This window comes from Cololabis saira, chromosome 1 (assembly GCF_033807715.1).
Source record: "Cololabis saira isolate AMF1-May2022 chromosome 1, fColSai1.1, whole genome shotgun sequence".
In the NCBI taxonomy this organism is placed as follows: Eukaryota; Metazoa; Chordata; class Actinopteri; order Beloniformes; family Belonidae; genus Cololabis; species Cololabis saira.
In genome coordinates, this window is record NC_084587.1 from 19631732 (window position 1) to 19648727 (window position 16996).

The window sequence follows — 16996 nt, forward strand, 5'->3', positions numbered from 1 at the left end:
TAAGAACACTGAGCTGTCAAACCATATTCTCGTATTAGAAGTAGGGCTTACATCCGGAGGTTCAAGCCCCGGAACGGCAACCAAGATGAACCACCTTGGGCCCCTGAGCAAAGCCTTAACCCTAATTGCTCCATGGTGTGTGTGTCTCAGATGTAAGTCGCTTTGGATAAAAGTGTCTGCTAAAGGACAGTACTAGTAGTGTTTACATGTTTATATAAACATATAAACATATCTTTCCTCCCCGCTGCCATAAGACTGTACAACCAGGCCTGCTCTCAGTACTTTACGGACAATAACACGTGCAATAATAACAATAACAAGATGTGCAATACCATATGTGCAATATCTGTCTGTCTAGCTCACACACATTTTTTTTTCTTTTTTTTTCTTTATTAACATACAGTGCAAACGATGACAAAAGACAGCATCAGTATGTGTGTGTGTGTGTGTGTGTGTGTGTGTGTGTGTGTGTGTGTGTGTGTGTGTGTGTGTGTGCGTGCCGTGTTTGAGTGTAAATAAGGTGATGAAAATAGGTACATAAATTGAGAATATTGATTTGAGAGTGAACAAATAAATAATTATCATATAGAGTGGTGTAGCATGATATCATATAAATATAGCATAATAAATATAGTAATATCCTAATATAACATAATTTGTATAAAATATTATAACATATAACCAAATTATATCACCATACTATTATATATTACAATATAATACTATAGTTTAACATCCCAAGAGATTTCATAACTTATAATAATATGAAACAATATATCATGATAATGCCAGAAATAATTATTAGAGTTAGAATTGGTGATTTATGTTTTGCAATGAGGGGTGAGGTCACACATTTTTCTTCTCTCTCGCACTACCTCTACTTCCATTGCAATGTACTGTATATATTGTTTATATCTCGTAATTATATATATTTTCTACTTTTTTTACTTTTTTTTTTTTTACCCTTCCCCTGCATGTGTGTGTTAAGTGTACTGCTGCTAACAAGTGAGTTTCCCCATTTAGGGAGGAATAAAGGATTATCTTATATTATCTCTTATCTTATATGAAGTACCTAATGAACATAAAAGTGCCTTGCCGGCTGAATTAATTAATTCTACTTTTAATCACAGCCCGAGCACAGAAGTAGAAGTTTGACAGCAACCACAACACATCCAAGTTCAACTACTCCTAGGTTCAACCGAAGTACACGCCCAGGGTCCCTCCCAGCCAATCACAGGCTTCCCATCGGTTCACGTCCAGCCAATCATCTACGGCGAAGGCGGGCCACAAACGCTGTTGCTGGGGTAGTTCCCTGATGACCGCTCAGCCAATGAAATCGCAGCTTCGAGTTGTCAAGAGAAACGATTGGTGGAGACACACCCAAGGGGCGGGACCGCGAGCTTCTGATTGGACGGCGGCGCTGTCACTCACTTCCCCGAGTTAGTCGCTGTTACTGTAGTTTAGAGTCATCCAGACACATGAGTGAGCGTAGCAGCGCACATATATCGCTCTAAAACAAATTTTTACTTTGTCATTCCATCATTTTATGAACTGTACAATTGTGTAAATAGATTTTTATTTTTTTTATAACGAGCCAACATGAAGATGGAACTTAATTCTCTCTTACTGTTGCTGGAGGCTGCAGAGTACTTGGAAAGAAGAGACAGAGGTATTTTTTTCAGGATAAAGTGACAAGTCGGCATCAATAATATGAATTTGTGAATGGGGAACTGGGATGACAGCTAACTTTTATCCTTTTATTTGGCGTTAACGTGTCCTGCCATAGTCCCAGTGCAGGTATGATGTCACTTTAAAGTCTCAGTCTGACACAGAGCAGGCGCATGGGGGAAAAACTGGACCCAAACGCTGCAAAAATGATAGCTGCAATTTATTATTTTATGGATGTCATATGCTTTTGAGCAAATCTCGCAATGTGCCGAACACAGGTCATGTGTTGAATGCACTCTGAATGTGCCTTTTGTGTGTTTTTAATGTACGAAAATTAGTAAACAAGGGCAAGCACTGAAATTTCAAGCCGGTACTGTAGTATGAATTAGTCGAATTGGGACGGATTCACATTTGATAATGTTTAAATGTTATTTATTGACTCTTAACTTGTATAACTTAGTCATAATTTTCGGTATGATCATCGTAGTAAACTAACACTCTTTTTCTTTGACTTGTCAACAGAGGCAGAACACGGGTATGCGTCTGTTTTACCATACAGCAGCGACTATTCACGAAAGAAAACGAAAGCCTCGCCGATTTCCAGAAAAACTAAAAACAATAGGTAAATATGACTCTTGTTTTTCTTTCTGTTCCGTTTATCCACGCCAGCCTCACCACGCTGGACGTTTGCGCGTCACTTTTCAGGCACACTGAAGGCTGATTTATGGTCCCGCGTTACACCGACGCAGAGCCTACAACCGTCGCCGCGTAGCCCTACGGCGTAGGCTCTGCGTCGGTTTAACATCTCATTGAGCGGAGCTGGGCTGGGCTCTGTGTTTTGGTCTCTCCCGTAAACAGTGCCACGCGTACACTGTCAAATCTGCTGCCTCTGCTCTGTCCTGTTTCACTCTCACCTACCCCCACACACACCATGCGAAGAAGAGGATTTAACCTTTCGCTTTTCCCTTTTCTTTCTTTTTTTGTGTGTGTGTCTGTGTCGCACGGACGCCGTGCGTTCACCTGTTTTTGGAGCTTTAATGCCGCGTTCCATTTGTCCTCGGAAGTGGGAATTTCCCAGTTCCCAGTCGGAATTTTCAACTGGAACGCCCCTCGAAGTGGGATTTCCCACTGGGAAAGTGGGAGAGTCTTCACCACCCCCGAGTTCACATTCCAAGATGGCTGCCCCGTTTGTAAACAGTAGAAGAGAGCTCTGTAATAATTCGTAGCACTTCTTTCTAGTTTTGGTCACACTAAATCAGTCATATACAAGTATTGTTCAGCATATATATGCTGCTATAGTGTACTTCACATTTTTCATGTGGTATATGAGAACTACAAACTTGTTTTCCGACTTTGTAACTGGAACGCTGATAACTCGGCTGTGACGTCATTCCCAGGTCCGAGTTCCGACTTCCGAGGTAAATGGAACGCAGCATAAATCCGTATCTTCTTCATGCGCCGAGTGTGTTTTGTTTTAATGCGTTTTGACTGTTTAAAGGGAAAGTCCTGTAGTTAGGAAGCTCATGTTGCAGACACACACGGAGAACACTTGAAGGCCTCATCGCTGTCTTTTAAAGGCTCAATTATGGTTCCGAGTTAAATCGACGCAGAGCCTACGCCATGGGGTACGGGTTGACGTGCAACGTACGGTGTGCGTCGCCGCGTACCCTACGCCGTAGGCTCTGCGTTGGTGTAACGCGGAACCATAAATCCGGCCTTACCAGTTATTACACCGCGGTGTTGTCGTGAGACGTTCACGGACACTCCTGCGTTTGACCCAGTTACTCTCTTGCTGCACTGTTGTAAGGAAATCCACGGAATTCCATTACATAAAAGCAGGTTTCAGTTTCGATTCGGTATGGAGGGGTGGTTTAAGGCCATTTAAACATCAGCTGGTTAACATTTAATTGTACACTTTCAATTTAAAAGGACTGTGCTGTCAGTCTATTACTTACTTATTACTCACTTTTTCACTTATATGTATGCTTTTCTCTGTCAAATTTGGAAAAACAGTGAAACCTACATTATAATTATCCATTGTTTGACCTGGCATTTTCTTAATTTTAAATCATTCTCCTTCCCACAGAAAAATTAAGTTCCATGGTAAAAATAAATGACACTGATATCAGTTGCTATTTTTGTAAAAACATTTCTTGAGTCAAAAAAATCAACTGACAAACTGTTTAATATTTTAAACTGTAGTTCCTAAAGACAGGCTCGTATATCGACCGTATATTTGTCAGTGGAATCAATTGAGTACGTGGGTGCTACCCCCAAACATCTACTCTTGGAGGCTGTCAAACTTTCTGCACATTTTTTTTTTTTGCAGGTTAATTTTGTGCATTTGGGCAATCGTGGATGCTTTTGTCCTATAAACACCTGTGATGTCGTATAGATGAGATGTATGTGGGACTTTCTAAAACTTTCTGCATCCGTTAGTGCTGCCCCCGGACAATCGAAGTTTAATCCAGACGAACCAGATTAATTCTTTGTATTGAAGAGTAAAATAATAAGAATGCCTGACCATTCTGCTAGGAAGTTACATGTTTTGACAGTTCTCCCAAGAACATCATAAGATCAAACTCTAAATTAAAAATTAAAAATAGAACAAAAAAAATTGTTTTGATGGGTAATGTGTCGGGGAACCACTCTTAGGAAATCCTTCTGCAGCAGTGAGTCTGAGTGTTATGTCACAGCATGCAGAAAGGCTTTCAAGCTGTGTAGTTTTGTGAAAATGAAAGCGTTATTTTTAGTTCAAAATAATCGTGCACATCATTCTGCAAACCTTTGATATGGCACTACAGTGAAAACATTTGTTTATGACGTGTGTGTTGGGGGTTGCTAGGGGTCTTTGTACGTGTACCAGGTGGGTGTGGCAGCTGAAACACAAACCTATGCCCTGAGACAAACATCAGCCCACTGAGCCTCAGGCTGGCCTTTCCCTTCTTGTTCTTGTGACTGCACTGTGGGCAAATTCCTCAGCTCCTTTTATGTACTCCTTGCAGCTTTTTTTAGGCATCGACAAGATGCGTGAGGTGTATAGACACTTGTTGGAGCTGAAGCTGAGGGTGAGGGTGACTGGGAATTACGAGGCACAAAGCTGGCTTTGTGCAGCCATCATCTGGTTATAGCACTTCATATGATGCTCGAATGTGCAAATTAAAACGGATAACATGTTTTGTAACAGTGCGGTATCTGTTGGTACACACAGTACAGAAAAAATACATTGAAGGGGTTTCCTTGGTTACTTCCAGGCCCTTGCTGAATCAAAATGCTACTAAAAATAGACCTGGAATTTTATTGGCAAGAGTTTTGTTGCTTTGCTTCTGTCACAGAAGATATATGTGAATATAAATAACGCAAAGGACAAGAAAAACCCTGCTCCGTCTTTTTTGTAGCCTCGATTTCCCTCCTGGGAGTGGGAAATGTTGTGAGGGGGAGTTTTCTATCCTATATAAAAGCTGATGGAAAGCTACTTTACAGGCTTGTAATCATTAGACAGTTTTGCATGTCACACACAATGCTTTTACACAACATGTAAAGGTGTGCGTTGATCTGCTGCGCCCCCTCCCTCTCAATGGTTTCCTGGTCATGCCGTGTGCTTTGACTGGGACGTTTCCCCACATGTTTGAATAGCAACACTTCCTCCACGGTGGAGTAAAGCTCTTTGTTTGCCTTTGAGATCGGCGGTGCTGCGACATCCTTGGGAGATGATTTTGTGCAGATGCCACATTATCATAGGGTCAACTGTAACCCTTTTCCGGTGCCGCAAAAACAGCGTTGTAGCGCGGATGCCTAGGGCCTTCCCCATCACAGCTGTGGGAACCACTGCCTCGCAAGCACAAGGGCTCTCAAACGCTGGAAAGTCTGAAAAGGCTTGTTGTCAGTCTGGCCCTTTGTTGTTGCTGTTTTTGTTTTTATTGCTGTGGTATCCATGACGGTGTAATGAACAGAGAGCCTGTTTCAGATGGACTGCAGTGCCCTCCCGGCTGCGTGTCATAATAGGGGCTCTCCTCGGAATAGCCCACATGCTGAGGAATTCTGGAGCGTCTAGGCCTCCAGACGTCTGAGTGTGTTTTTATTCCATGTCCACGCTGCTGCTCAAGTCAGCGTGCAACAACAACAGCAGTGGGTGCATGCTGTTTGCATGGTTGCAGACATGAAGGGGGTCGTCCAGCAGTGCTGCACATGCCGCTCTTTCTCCGAGCCATTTTTTGCCGTCCGGCGCCTCCTCCCGCTGATGAATGCCACACAAAAACGGAAAAAAAGATTTTAAAAGCTTGCAAATTTTACATAATAATGCAGAAATAGGATTTAAAACATCACCAGAATCCCACAACAATTGAAAACTAACGAGGCCATCCATGGTTGCTTATTTATTGAGCAACATGTTTCGAATATAGCACTTATGTGATTATAAAAATATTTTGAACATTGGCTTTCAGAATCTGGCTTGACCCGCCTTCTCTGATGATCAGTTCTGCACATCAGCCTGCAGGATCTTTAGCTCATTCCTTCACTCCAGCTCCAGCTCTTGCTCGGTTTCCTCACATGAACTGTTCCCCTCGGGTCCTTCCACCACCTCTCCCATTAATTAAGGCTCAGACTCTGACTTGGCCATGTCTTTTTTAATTCTTATTTTTAACTCTTCTGTGGTGGAACTAATTGAGTGCTTAGTCTCATGGTCTCGCTGTATTGCCTTAAGAACCTGAATTTAATTTCACTTTCTCTTTGGATTCAGTAAAAAAAAAAGAAAAGTATCCTTATCATTTTTCATCAGAATTTTCTAATATTATTCAGAGTTAATGTTTATGGAATAGAAGAGAATGCATTTGTTTCTATTGGGTGTAGCGGATACAACAAAAATGTCCACACAAATAGATACTATCTTTACAAGGATTTAGATGCTATAAAACAAATGCAATTCCCTTAAATAGTTTAAAATGTCACAGTATTAAAAAAGCTTATAGATATAAAACAGGTTTAAGTGCATATAGTTTGTCCACATGATCTTCAGCAAAGTACAGCCACTTTTTTGGGAACGGGGACTTTCTTCTTGCAGCCTTTCCACAAACACCTTTGTTCTTTATTGTTGTCCCAATGGTGGTTTATCATAAGACGATGTCAGAGAGGTCTACAACTGCTTACAAGTTCTCCTGAGTCCTTTACGCTAACGTCTCGCGTAACAGTTTTACAAGCAGTTTCTAGGTCGCAGACAAATATGATGTTGGGGATCCGAGCAACAACGCTTTGCATCTTCGTGGGATGTTTTTTATGTATACGGTTTTCAATTTAGGTATCCAGATATGTGGGTCTTGCTTTTTGGAGCTATCTTTGATGGTTGCGTGCTCCTGAGAGGGTAATTGGGGATCAGACTGTGGATTGAGTCCAAATTAGAGTCAAAATGCAATCTGTATAAGACTCTTTATTTCATGCATTTTTAAAAAACATTTCATTGTACAGCAGCTCCAGCATTCAAAAACCCCTAGAGCCAAATGAAGGCAGAAGGTGAAGACATAGAGCAGCCAAGGTCTCTCTCTGATCTCTTGAAACCTGTTAGTTTATTTGATCTTTTGCTTGGCATTTTCTGCAAAACTTTCCTTCATCCATCACACTTTTACATCAAAGCGTTTAACCGTCGTAATTACGCAGAGTCTCAGCTCTCACGTCAAACGATTTGAAGTTGTTGTTTTCTACTATTATGACTTTCTGCCCTGACTCTCATCTTCTCTCATTTCAGATCACACAACGAGCTGGAGAAACACAGGTAAGTTGATATCTGCTCTGATGTGGCTCTGATTCCCTTGTGCGTCTCTGAGTTGTGAACATAGTTGCTGAATTAATTGTGGCTGCAGGTAAATGTCAGATGAATTCCTCTCTGGTGAATGTCAGCCCGCATTGCAGGTTGGATCAGAGGTCATATTCCTCCAGTCTGAAACAAGATCTAAGATGATTTCGATTGGAAGCTTCGTGTCTATTAGATCTGTGTCCATTTCACGGTTAAGAACTCGTTTCTTGGTATGTAGGGGGAACCCTATCGTTATGATCTTGGCCCAGAATGAAACTGTAAACGGAGGCGGGGTGAATCCGGACCTGTCCTGCCGTTTCCTCTGTGCAGACTCTGAAGCCCACAGACTCACTGATCCTGCTCGACTACTCCCAGCATGCACTACACTCCAGCTCACAAATAGCTTTTCTTTTGCCCTCATTTTGGGAACAACTCATGGCGTTTGCATGAAAGGCGCCTGTTTGTGCTCCGTTCTGACTTCCACCGGCGGGAGCAGGATTTTACAAATTAAAAGAGGTTTCTCAACAGACGGCCTTGATGCTAATTGTTTTGGCTCTTCTTTTTTTTTTTTTAAACTTTCCACAAACTCTACTGAGAAACTGCCTTTTTTAAAAGGAAACAGCTGATGATGTGACTATCAGCATGTGTGCAGACGCTGAAATAGGCATCTTTCAGCCCGCTTGTGTGTGACACGCTGTCACTCACGTTGGAGGCTCGGGGTTTTGTCAGTCACATGTCTGGGAGTGAGTAACAGAGTGTGTGTGTAGAAGGAAACAAGTAAGGACATATTTCTGCCTGACCCGAGCGAGCGAGTGAGAGAGAGAGAGAGAGAGAGAGAGAGAGAGAGAGGCTCTGGATGATTGCAGTGTGTGTGTGTGTGTGTGTGTGTGTGTGTGTGTGTGTGTGTGTGTTAGCACACAGCAGTTACCTCACATCCAGCGACGGGTGTGGTTGGTTACCAACGAAGTGACGTCCAAACTGACAAATGCAAGTGCTGGTAAAGCCTTCCAAAATCAGTTTACTCACTTCCCCTGTCATAATTATGACACCATGTTTCTGCAAAAAAAAAAAAAAGAAAAAAAAAAGAGCTTTTTGACACCCAGTAGATGGCACGACTTGTAAAACCCTTGAATTTTTTCCCAATAATTAACTGTGCCATGATGTAAGGCCTCTAATACTAACAATTATCTTCAAACGCTGTCACATTGCGTTATCCTGCGGGACGAGTGGCGAGTTATTCTGTGTACCTCTTTCCCCTGCGACCGTTTGCACGGAAAAACCCGCTTGTTTGTGATGACAGGTTACCAACTGAACGGGTGTCGCTGTGAACGCTTTGCGACACAGTGAGCCAATTCGTGTCTGCACCTGCGACGGGAATTAACGCAAATTACGGTCCGACACACGACGCAAGTGTTGAAACTGCCATTTGCCCAACCAGGCGTACGTTTCGTACGTTTCACCTTATACGGCTGTGGAGTGTGTATTGGGAACAGACCATTGCATAAAGCTAAATCAAGATTTTATAGAGGCTGTTGTATTACTACTCATCTACATGGTTATAACAGTGAATTATTGTTATTATTATTATCATCTTACACTTGAATTCAGAACAGGAGGTGTATGTACGTTATTGTAGATGCTGTTTAGCAACTGCAAAGGACACAGGATTTGCAAAGCTTCATGGAGCTTAGGTTATGAGGACACTGAGAGATCGCTGGCTTTGTATTACATATGAATTTCATGGTCAGACACTTGAAGACACTCAGCTGAACCAACTAAGCTCTTCCTGTATCCTGTTTTCTGGACGTTTCTCCCCCTGTAATTGTAAGTCTTTGGCGGTCTGAAATATTTGGGACCTTTTGAAGTTTTGCTGGGTTTAATGCTACTTTTAAAAGGTACCAAACATTTAAAATGAGATGGCTGGAAATGTAGCCTGGCCAGCCATATCCATTCCCTTCAGGAAAATTTCCCCTTTCGTGACACAGGTCTGGTAGGCCTCCCATTCCCGGCAGTACAGAATGTACCAAACCAATCAGAACGGGGCTGGGCTTCATGACGTTATGCCCAAGGTATTCAGGTGCCAGCTTTTTTGTTGCCCTGCCTGCGTCACGTGTTTTATTCTCTCAGGAATGGTTAATGGTAACAGGCGTTGCTGCCTATCCCATGGCATCCAGGCATTTTCTTCTGTGTTCTGAAAATCAAAGTTGAACCTGGTGAACCAGAGTAATTCTTTGTGAAAGGAAAAGAGTTAGGATGGCTAATGGAAACAAATATAATATCACCACTTAAAAATGGCATTATATTCATTTGCACTACAGTTAATAAAGTTGTGGCCTAGTGTCAAGGGAGTCAAATAGTGGCATTTATGCCCTCCAACCTTTTTCCACAGTTTTGTCCCTCCCAGTCAGTTACTTTTTCCAACATCTTTAGTTCGTACTCTGTAGACCGTCTGCTGACTGAATACTTTCTGCTGATCGTCCATTTAAAAAAAAGAAAACAAAACAAGTCGTCCTGTTCAACCAGTTCAATGAACGAGTGACCAATTGGGAGCATCGGCTCGGAGCCCCAACCCTGGTTAATCTCCAGCAATCCCAGTATCGCCTCCAGAATCTCTGCCTCCTTCACACCCTCCGACGCCTCTCCGGGGAGGTGCTGCTGTTTCAGGCCTGACTCACTGTCTTTGTTTGGTCATGTGTTGTTTCTTTCTTTTTTTTTGTTGAAATCTTTCGGTTCACCCTCTTGCGGCACAGAGCCATCCTTGTACAGTTGTACGTTCACGAGGGAGACAAGGTGACTGACGCATGTCTGGTTCAAAGGCCGAGAGGCATAATGCGATCTTACAGGCAGGGCTGGTTTCTGAACTGGAATTTTATTTCCTGTATCGATACAAAAATCTTCTAGCGCTACTGTTTTTTTTAATTTTCATTTAAAAAAACAACGAGGCTCAATATCCAGTCCAACTTTTGAATAATCTGTCCATTTTTAAACCACTTTGTGATGTTTAATGTTCTGTTTCATTAGAATTATTTATTTTCATTGTTGAATTTACAGATCATTTATTTTGACTCATATTAGATTATGATTCTATCTCTTAAAGGCATGGCATGGTTGGTGATAAATTGAAGCTGTTGTAAAGTGCTATATAAATAAAGTACATTACATTACATTACATTAAATAACCAGACGTTTGATTATCAGAAAGTTTGCAGATAAGAGTTTTCTGGAAGTCAGCTAATCAATAAATCATTTAATGATTGTTTGTTAAGAATAATGAGACAGATGTCAGAGGAAAATATCATTTTTGTGATCTTCTGCTTGCTCAGTGTCTCTCAGCGCTGCTCTGGCAGACATTCCTGATGCACCCTGCACGTATTTCTGTCCTCTTATCACAAGGAGTCGTCTGCTGGGTGGGTGCAGAGACCCACAGGGTCATCCGTCCCAACGCGGCGCTCTTATCTGCAGCAGTCTGAGTGTAGCTGTGACAGCTCTGTTTAGACGTCCCCCCTCTCCCACCGTGACGCTGCTGTTTTTACCCCCCCCCCCCCATCATCCGCATCGGTGCAGGGCCGACAAAAAGCTGCAGAGCGGCAGCTCGACGCCTTCGGTCGGCGATATTGCTCCTGTGCGGTTGGCCACCGCTGGCATTGCTTCCTTCCCATTTCTCGCTTGGGCCGTTCTCGATCACGCCCGTGCGCATCGCATCTCGCCACAAGTTTCCTTTTCGAGCGAGGCAGAGAAGTTGCAAAACGACTTGCTTTTTCTACCTTCCCACATACCTCCTGTTTACAAGAAATCTGAATCCAGCGAGGCCAAACGTGCGTCATGTCAGTGCTGCCTCTCTCGATTGAAAGAGGGATTTACCGTTCTATTTTTATCCGCACCAACCCAATACTATCAGCTGCTCTGAGCCAACTTCTGAGGTCTCTGGTATTAAGGGATGCTCAAAGTTTCAGCTTCAACAGGAGGCGTTTTCTTATGGTATGTGTGCAGAAACACTCCTTCATGGACACTTCATAGACGCAGGAGCACCATTTGTCACGGTCTAATTGTCTCGCTAATTAAATTTACTCTCCCAATGTCATCTACTACCAGCTGTGATGAATGACTTATTTGTCTTTTGAGGGGGACTCTTTCCCCTGAAAAGAAGCCGGCTTGTGTGTCCGTAGGCCAGGCAGCACCCCGTCAAGCTGCTTGAGTTATGCCAGTGTTTCAGTGGGAGGGAGACCCGTCGACTGCCCCCCCCCCCCCTTCCTCTAGAGACCACATCTGTTTTTTCTGTTATCTTGTGTTTTATTTTTCTTCTCCTCGTCCTGGCTCTCCTTTTTCACCCACGAAAAGCGTCTTAGTCAGCAGAACCTTGAAGCAGGAAAAAAAAACAGCTTCCCTCTCACAGAGGACCTCTTCTCTGCAGGATAAAACTCCTTCATGGCCCTTTTCTCCTCTTTTGAGGCGTTAGGCCTTTTATATGTGTGATGGTGAGTTTATATTCTCAGCCCTGCATTTTAATGTAGATTCTGAGCTGCGGAGTCCAGATCCTTTTTTTTGTTTTTTCAAAGACTTGAATCTCATGTTTGCCCCCTGAAAATTTGAATGTTTTTTTTTTGCTTTTTTTTCCTTTGATGTTTTGCGTATGTGTGACGTTCACATGCTCACATGACTACACGTACACTCTACTTCCTCAACTGTCACAGTTGCAGTTACGTTGCTGCCTTGCCAGGCGACTTGCAGTCATGAGGCCTGGATATACTGGATATGCTGCATACGTACACTCATGAATAAGGAATTAAGCTGCATTTCAGAGGCATTTCCACCACAGGAACCCGGCCTAAAAAGAGTTCACTGACATTTCGGTCCCTAAAATGACCCTGGTAGGGAGCACATTGAAGCAAAAACATTAACTCACATGATTCATCATGCATGCATCTTTAGTGCAGTTGCTCGTGCTCTGAGTGTAAAGGAATATAACTGAATTTGAGCTATAAAACTATAATTTCTGATTATTTTACAGCCGTTACATTCCAAGGCAAAACGAAAACAGCCCCAATTCAAAAGAAAAGGCCACATTAGAGGAGTTAATACTACTTTACAGGCGATTTCTCCGCTGCTTTAGGATTAGCACGACAATCTAGACTCTTTGTGGAGGACTAACGCACTTGGGCGTACTTAAGATTAACCCACATTAGTGCAATTTCATTTTAAAACATTAAACTTCTGCTATGGTTCCACCTGGCGGTTATACTTACTCTGGCGAGTACAACTCTCAAAAACAGACTTTTCTGTTTCCTCTAGCAAACACAGCTGCAGGGGTACCTTCAGAAATTACTGTGTAGCTGCACAAATTAGACCTTGATTTGCTCTTCTTGGTCATGATGTACCCTTTTCTGAATCCCCTCCATCATGTGACCATTACCGCAAGATAAGGATGGCTTCAGGAAGAAGCTAGCTCACAGAGCTGCTGTGAACATTGTGGCACGAGTGACCAAGAAAAAAATGTTTTAAAAATGACGGAAATACGTGAGGAAGAGTGAAGGGCAGAGTGAGTGAATAAGAGTACACCATAGAGGGGGTCGCTAAAGCCAGCTAACCCCAACACCTATAGAGGGACCCGCTTAGCTAAAAATTGCATTGTGCTGTTTTAAAACTGCACTTTTTTGGATATTTCCATCAAACACCACTGAGTATTAGTCGAGCACCGACTAACTTCTGGGTTCGGGCTCAAGCGTAACTACGATTCTGTGCAGTTCCTCAGCTGGCCGCTTAAGGCTGGTTGCAAAAGTGAGTCAACCGCCACTGACTCCCATGTTTGAATGTCCAACTTTAGAGCAGAAATAAACTAATTTACGACCTGATGCAAAAACTGTTTCAGTCTCAATCGTTTGATTTCACACCCGCAAAAATACTGAGGGGGATACATGTCTTTGTATCACACCAGGAAATTTTATATAGAAAACTGTCTCAGAAAATGTGAATATTGTGATAAAGTTCTTTATTTTCTGTAATGCAATTAAAAAAACAAAAATGTCATACATTCTGGATTCATTACAAATCAACTGAAATATTGCAAGCCTTTTATTATTTTAATATTGCTGATTATGGCTTACAGTTTCAGATTAAGATTCCCAGAATATTCAAATTTTTTGAGATAGGATATTTGAGTTTTCTTAAGCTGTAAACCATGATCAGCAATATTAAAATAATAAAAGGCTTGCAATATTTCAGTTGATTTGTAATGAATCCAGAATGTATGACATTTTTTGTTTTTGTAATTGCATTACAGAAAATCACAATATTCTAATTTTCTGAGACAGTCCTGTAGAGCAATAAATGTATTTCTAATTTGATTGATTGATATTCAGCTCAGCCAGTGGCTCTCTTCTTTTCGAGTCCGTTTCAATCTCAGATGTCGTTCTGCCAGTATCTGGTCACAGCTGTTGGGGTTCCACCAGGTCCCGGGGCACTGGGGGGCATCGTAACAGTCCAGTAGGTGGGGCATTGTCTGTACCGCTCCACAGCTGCATGTGTCTTCTGTTTGGTAGCTCCATGTTTTCATGCTTTCATGAGTGCTTTGCATCTCCCCTGCTCCACTCGTAGTCTGCCGAGGGTCTTCCAGGTTGGCCCTGGGAGGTCGTGCCCGCTGGCGAGGCATTCAGACGGGGTGATTCCTCTCTCCATCCAGTCATGGGCTCCTGTGTTGAGCTGGTTCCATTCATCTTTCCAGATGTTGGTCCTTGCTGTTTCTTTGGTTGTGTGGAGAGGTGGGATGGCCCGTGTCTAGCCATTACCGCTTCTTTGTCCATAATCGTCATGCTACTCCGCTTAGCGAAGCGACCAGCTGTTTGTATTAACCCAACATCAGCTATTTGATTTCACCGCCGCGAACATGTTCAACGGTATGATCTGCTGCAAAAGGCTGCCGGCATTTCTGCACATATTTTTGTGGGGATCCACTAGGGCTGTTCGATTAATCGATTTTAAATCGTAATCGCGATTATGTAATTAGAACGATGTTAAAACGTGAAACTCGTAAAATCGATTTTTCACTTTTTTTTTTCTTTTTTTTTAATTGGAAATATAACTTACTGTATGTTTGCAAGTGCTGATTTGCTGATTTTTTTTCAGAGATAAAACTTTATATTTTATTATATTTTTTAAAACTTTTTTTCAACTTATTTTACAGAGTTTTGCACTTTATTCATTCATTTTGGGGCAAATGTTCAATAAAAAAACAGCATATTTGAAATCATTTCTTTGCCTTTTGTCAATTCACAAAATAATCGTAATCGTAATCGAAAATCGGATTTTGAGAGAAAGAAATCGAGATTTTATTTTTGGGCAAAATCGAACAGCCCTAGGATCCACTGAAGGAGCTTACTTTGGTTGACATACAATGGGCGTGTTCCTGTCCACTTCCTGAGCAACATGGCTGCGCCCCGCGCAAAGAAAAAGGGGCTTCAGAACCACTTTTTAGAAACCAAGGGGTCATGTGACCTAATGCTTTGGCCTTTGTTTTGCATTCTATGTTATTAGTTACGTAGCCTACTAATAACAGACTTTTTCCTCTGCTTGTAATAATTTAGCTTTTGTGCCACTTTTACCGATGAACTCCAGTTTATTATATTTTACTCTTCAAGTTATAAATTACAACCTTTCTTTTCCTGTCTTCCTTTTTATCATTAGAAGAGACTCTTATCAGCTCATCCACGACCACCCTATTTTGAGCAACGCCTATATTTTTACATGCTGTATAAATAAACTTGCACTTAAAAAAAAGGAAATAGAAAAAAAAGACATGATACCAGGAGAGGGGGGAGAATATGTCGCTGCCTGAACCTTTCTTGGTTTTAGTCCGGGAGTGGTGGAAAAGTGGAGGTGAAAGGGGCCAGGACGTTGTCGAGTGCTGCTGAGAGGAGGCAGGAGAGGCCGTGTAGGACGTGGCTACAACAGTGTGTCAGCCAGGCGGCCTGAAATGCAGGTCAGCGGAGCATACACATATGCTGGAATGTAGAGTTAAGTAACAGAGGCGCCTCGGGGGGAGCTCTGCCTGATTCGCTGGGAGTTGCAGAACTAGCAGGCAGAGTATTACTAGAATGCTACGCAGCTGCATCCACATTCGCCTCTACTTGTTTTGTTGCATCCTGGCAAGAAAAAGAGTCACAACCGATTATTTGTTTGATTGCGCATCGCCAGGCTGGAAAACAGCTGCAGCCATTTTGCTGCACGGCCTTCTTTTCTCACCTCCTCCTGTTTCGCTGTTTTGTTTTCGTCAACCTCAAGGCCCCAGCGTGAAACATTTAAAGCTATCTCATGGCAGAAACGCAGCGATGTTATGACATCCCCTGACATTGCATTTCCTACTGTGTTTGTGTCGTTTTTAAAAAAAAGACTGTTTGCACACTTATCTCCTGACCCCGCAGATTTTCCTCGTGGCTCCTTCTGTCGCGCCCAGATCCTCAAGCTGGAGCCACGACTGTCTATACAGGCAGTTGTATATACTTGTGAGGTTAAGAGCCTAACCTTTACAGTCAACAAGCAGCCTGGAATCGTCTCTCATGCCACCAGATTCCTGCGTGTTAATCATTAACGGGGATCATTATAAAAGCTGAGCCCTGCGTGTCAGGGGGGGATCGTGTTTATCGAGCTTGCTGAGCTCGTCCGCGCCGGTCCGTCCAACATTTGCAGATGTGGCAATTAACGTCCAGGTCCTCGGGTTTGACGTTTTGTCCAAAACATTCAGAGATGGACAGGGAAGCCATCCCCCCCCCTCGCTCCTTCGGAGCGCTCACACGCTCACCTCTTCAAATTCTATTTGACATCTGTTTTTCTGTTAACGCCGCTGTCAGCCGGCTGCGCTGGAGAAGGGATTTCGTAATGATCCGTGCTCACACGGGGTGGGGGGGGGGGGGGTTGTTTCCGTACACGAAAACAATCAAATGAATCCAATTACCAAGCATTCCCGAGCACACCCAGTAGAAATTCCTGTTTGTTATGTGGTAACGCTACTACACCGAGAGCAGCGGCACAATAATTCTACTATTTCCTGTTTGATCGCCAATAATCAGGGATATCCTCTTTCCCGGGCGTTTGGCGGCCCGGGCCATTCGGGTTTCTGTTTGGCAGGCCTGCGTGAGAGAGCGGAGTCATGTGAGAACGAGTGAGCGCCGTGTTCCTGCAGTCAGGAGAATAAATGTGTTTACTGCTGGTGGTGGGGGTGGTGGAGGGGGGGGCTCGTATCCGTCTGGCTCTCAGTTGTCACTGCACACAGTGGGTGTGGCGTCCTCGATGACAGAAAACAAACACAGCTTGTCCCACATGACTGACTTTTCATATCAGCGCTATTAAAACCTTCTGCGTCTCGGTGTGCGTGTGTGTGTTTTTCGTCTGACATGCGTAGGCAGCGTGGTGAACCGCTCTTGAGCGGCTTCTGCAAAGCTTTCTTTTTCCTCCATCTTGTTTCTCTTGAGATGGCACATCACTTCTTTTGTCAAATGTAAACATATTCGGGGGGCAGGTCCGAGAGGGCGACGGGGACTAATGAAGGGC

At 43.0% G+C, this 16996-nt stretch overlaps 2 protein-coding genes across 2 annotated transcripts in view; one reads left to right on the forward strand and one right to left on the reverse strand.

The window, feature by feature from the left end:
- Window positions 1-1460: 1460 nt before the first annotated feature.
- mxd4 (MAX dimerization protein 4) overlaps window positions 1461-16996 on the forward strand; it is a 29139-nt gene continuing 13603 nt past the window's right edge. Inside the window, exons 1-3 of the mRNA XM_061717440.1 lie at window positions 1461-1669; window positions 2191-2290; window positions 7409-7435. Of these exons, the coding sequence (XP_061573424.1) occupies window positions 1600-1669; window positions 2191-2290; window positions 7409-7435 (197 nt within the window). The 5' untranslated portion in view covers window positions 1461-1599. The remainder of the gene's footprint in view (window positions 1670-2190; window positions 2291-7408; window positions 7436-16996) is intronic.
- prelid1b (PRELI domain containing 1b) overlaps window positions 4964-16996 on the reverse strand; it is a 40005-nt gene continuing 27972 nt past the window's right edge. The window contains exons 8-9 of the transcript XR_009782044.1: window positions 8385-8512; window positions 4964-5905 (exon numbers count right to left, since the gene is read on the reverse strand). The gene's annotated coding sequence lies outside the window, so the exon portion shown is untranslated. The remainder of the gene's footprint in view (window positions 5906-8384; window positions 8513-16996) is intronic.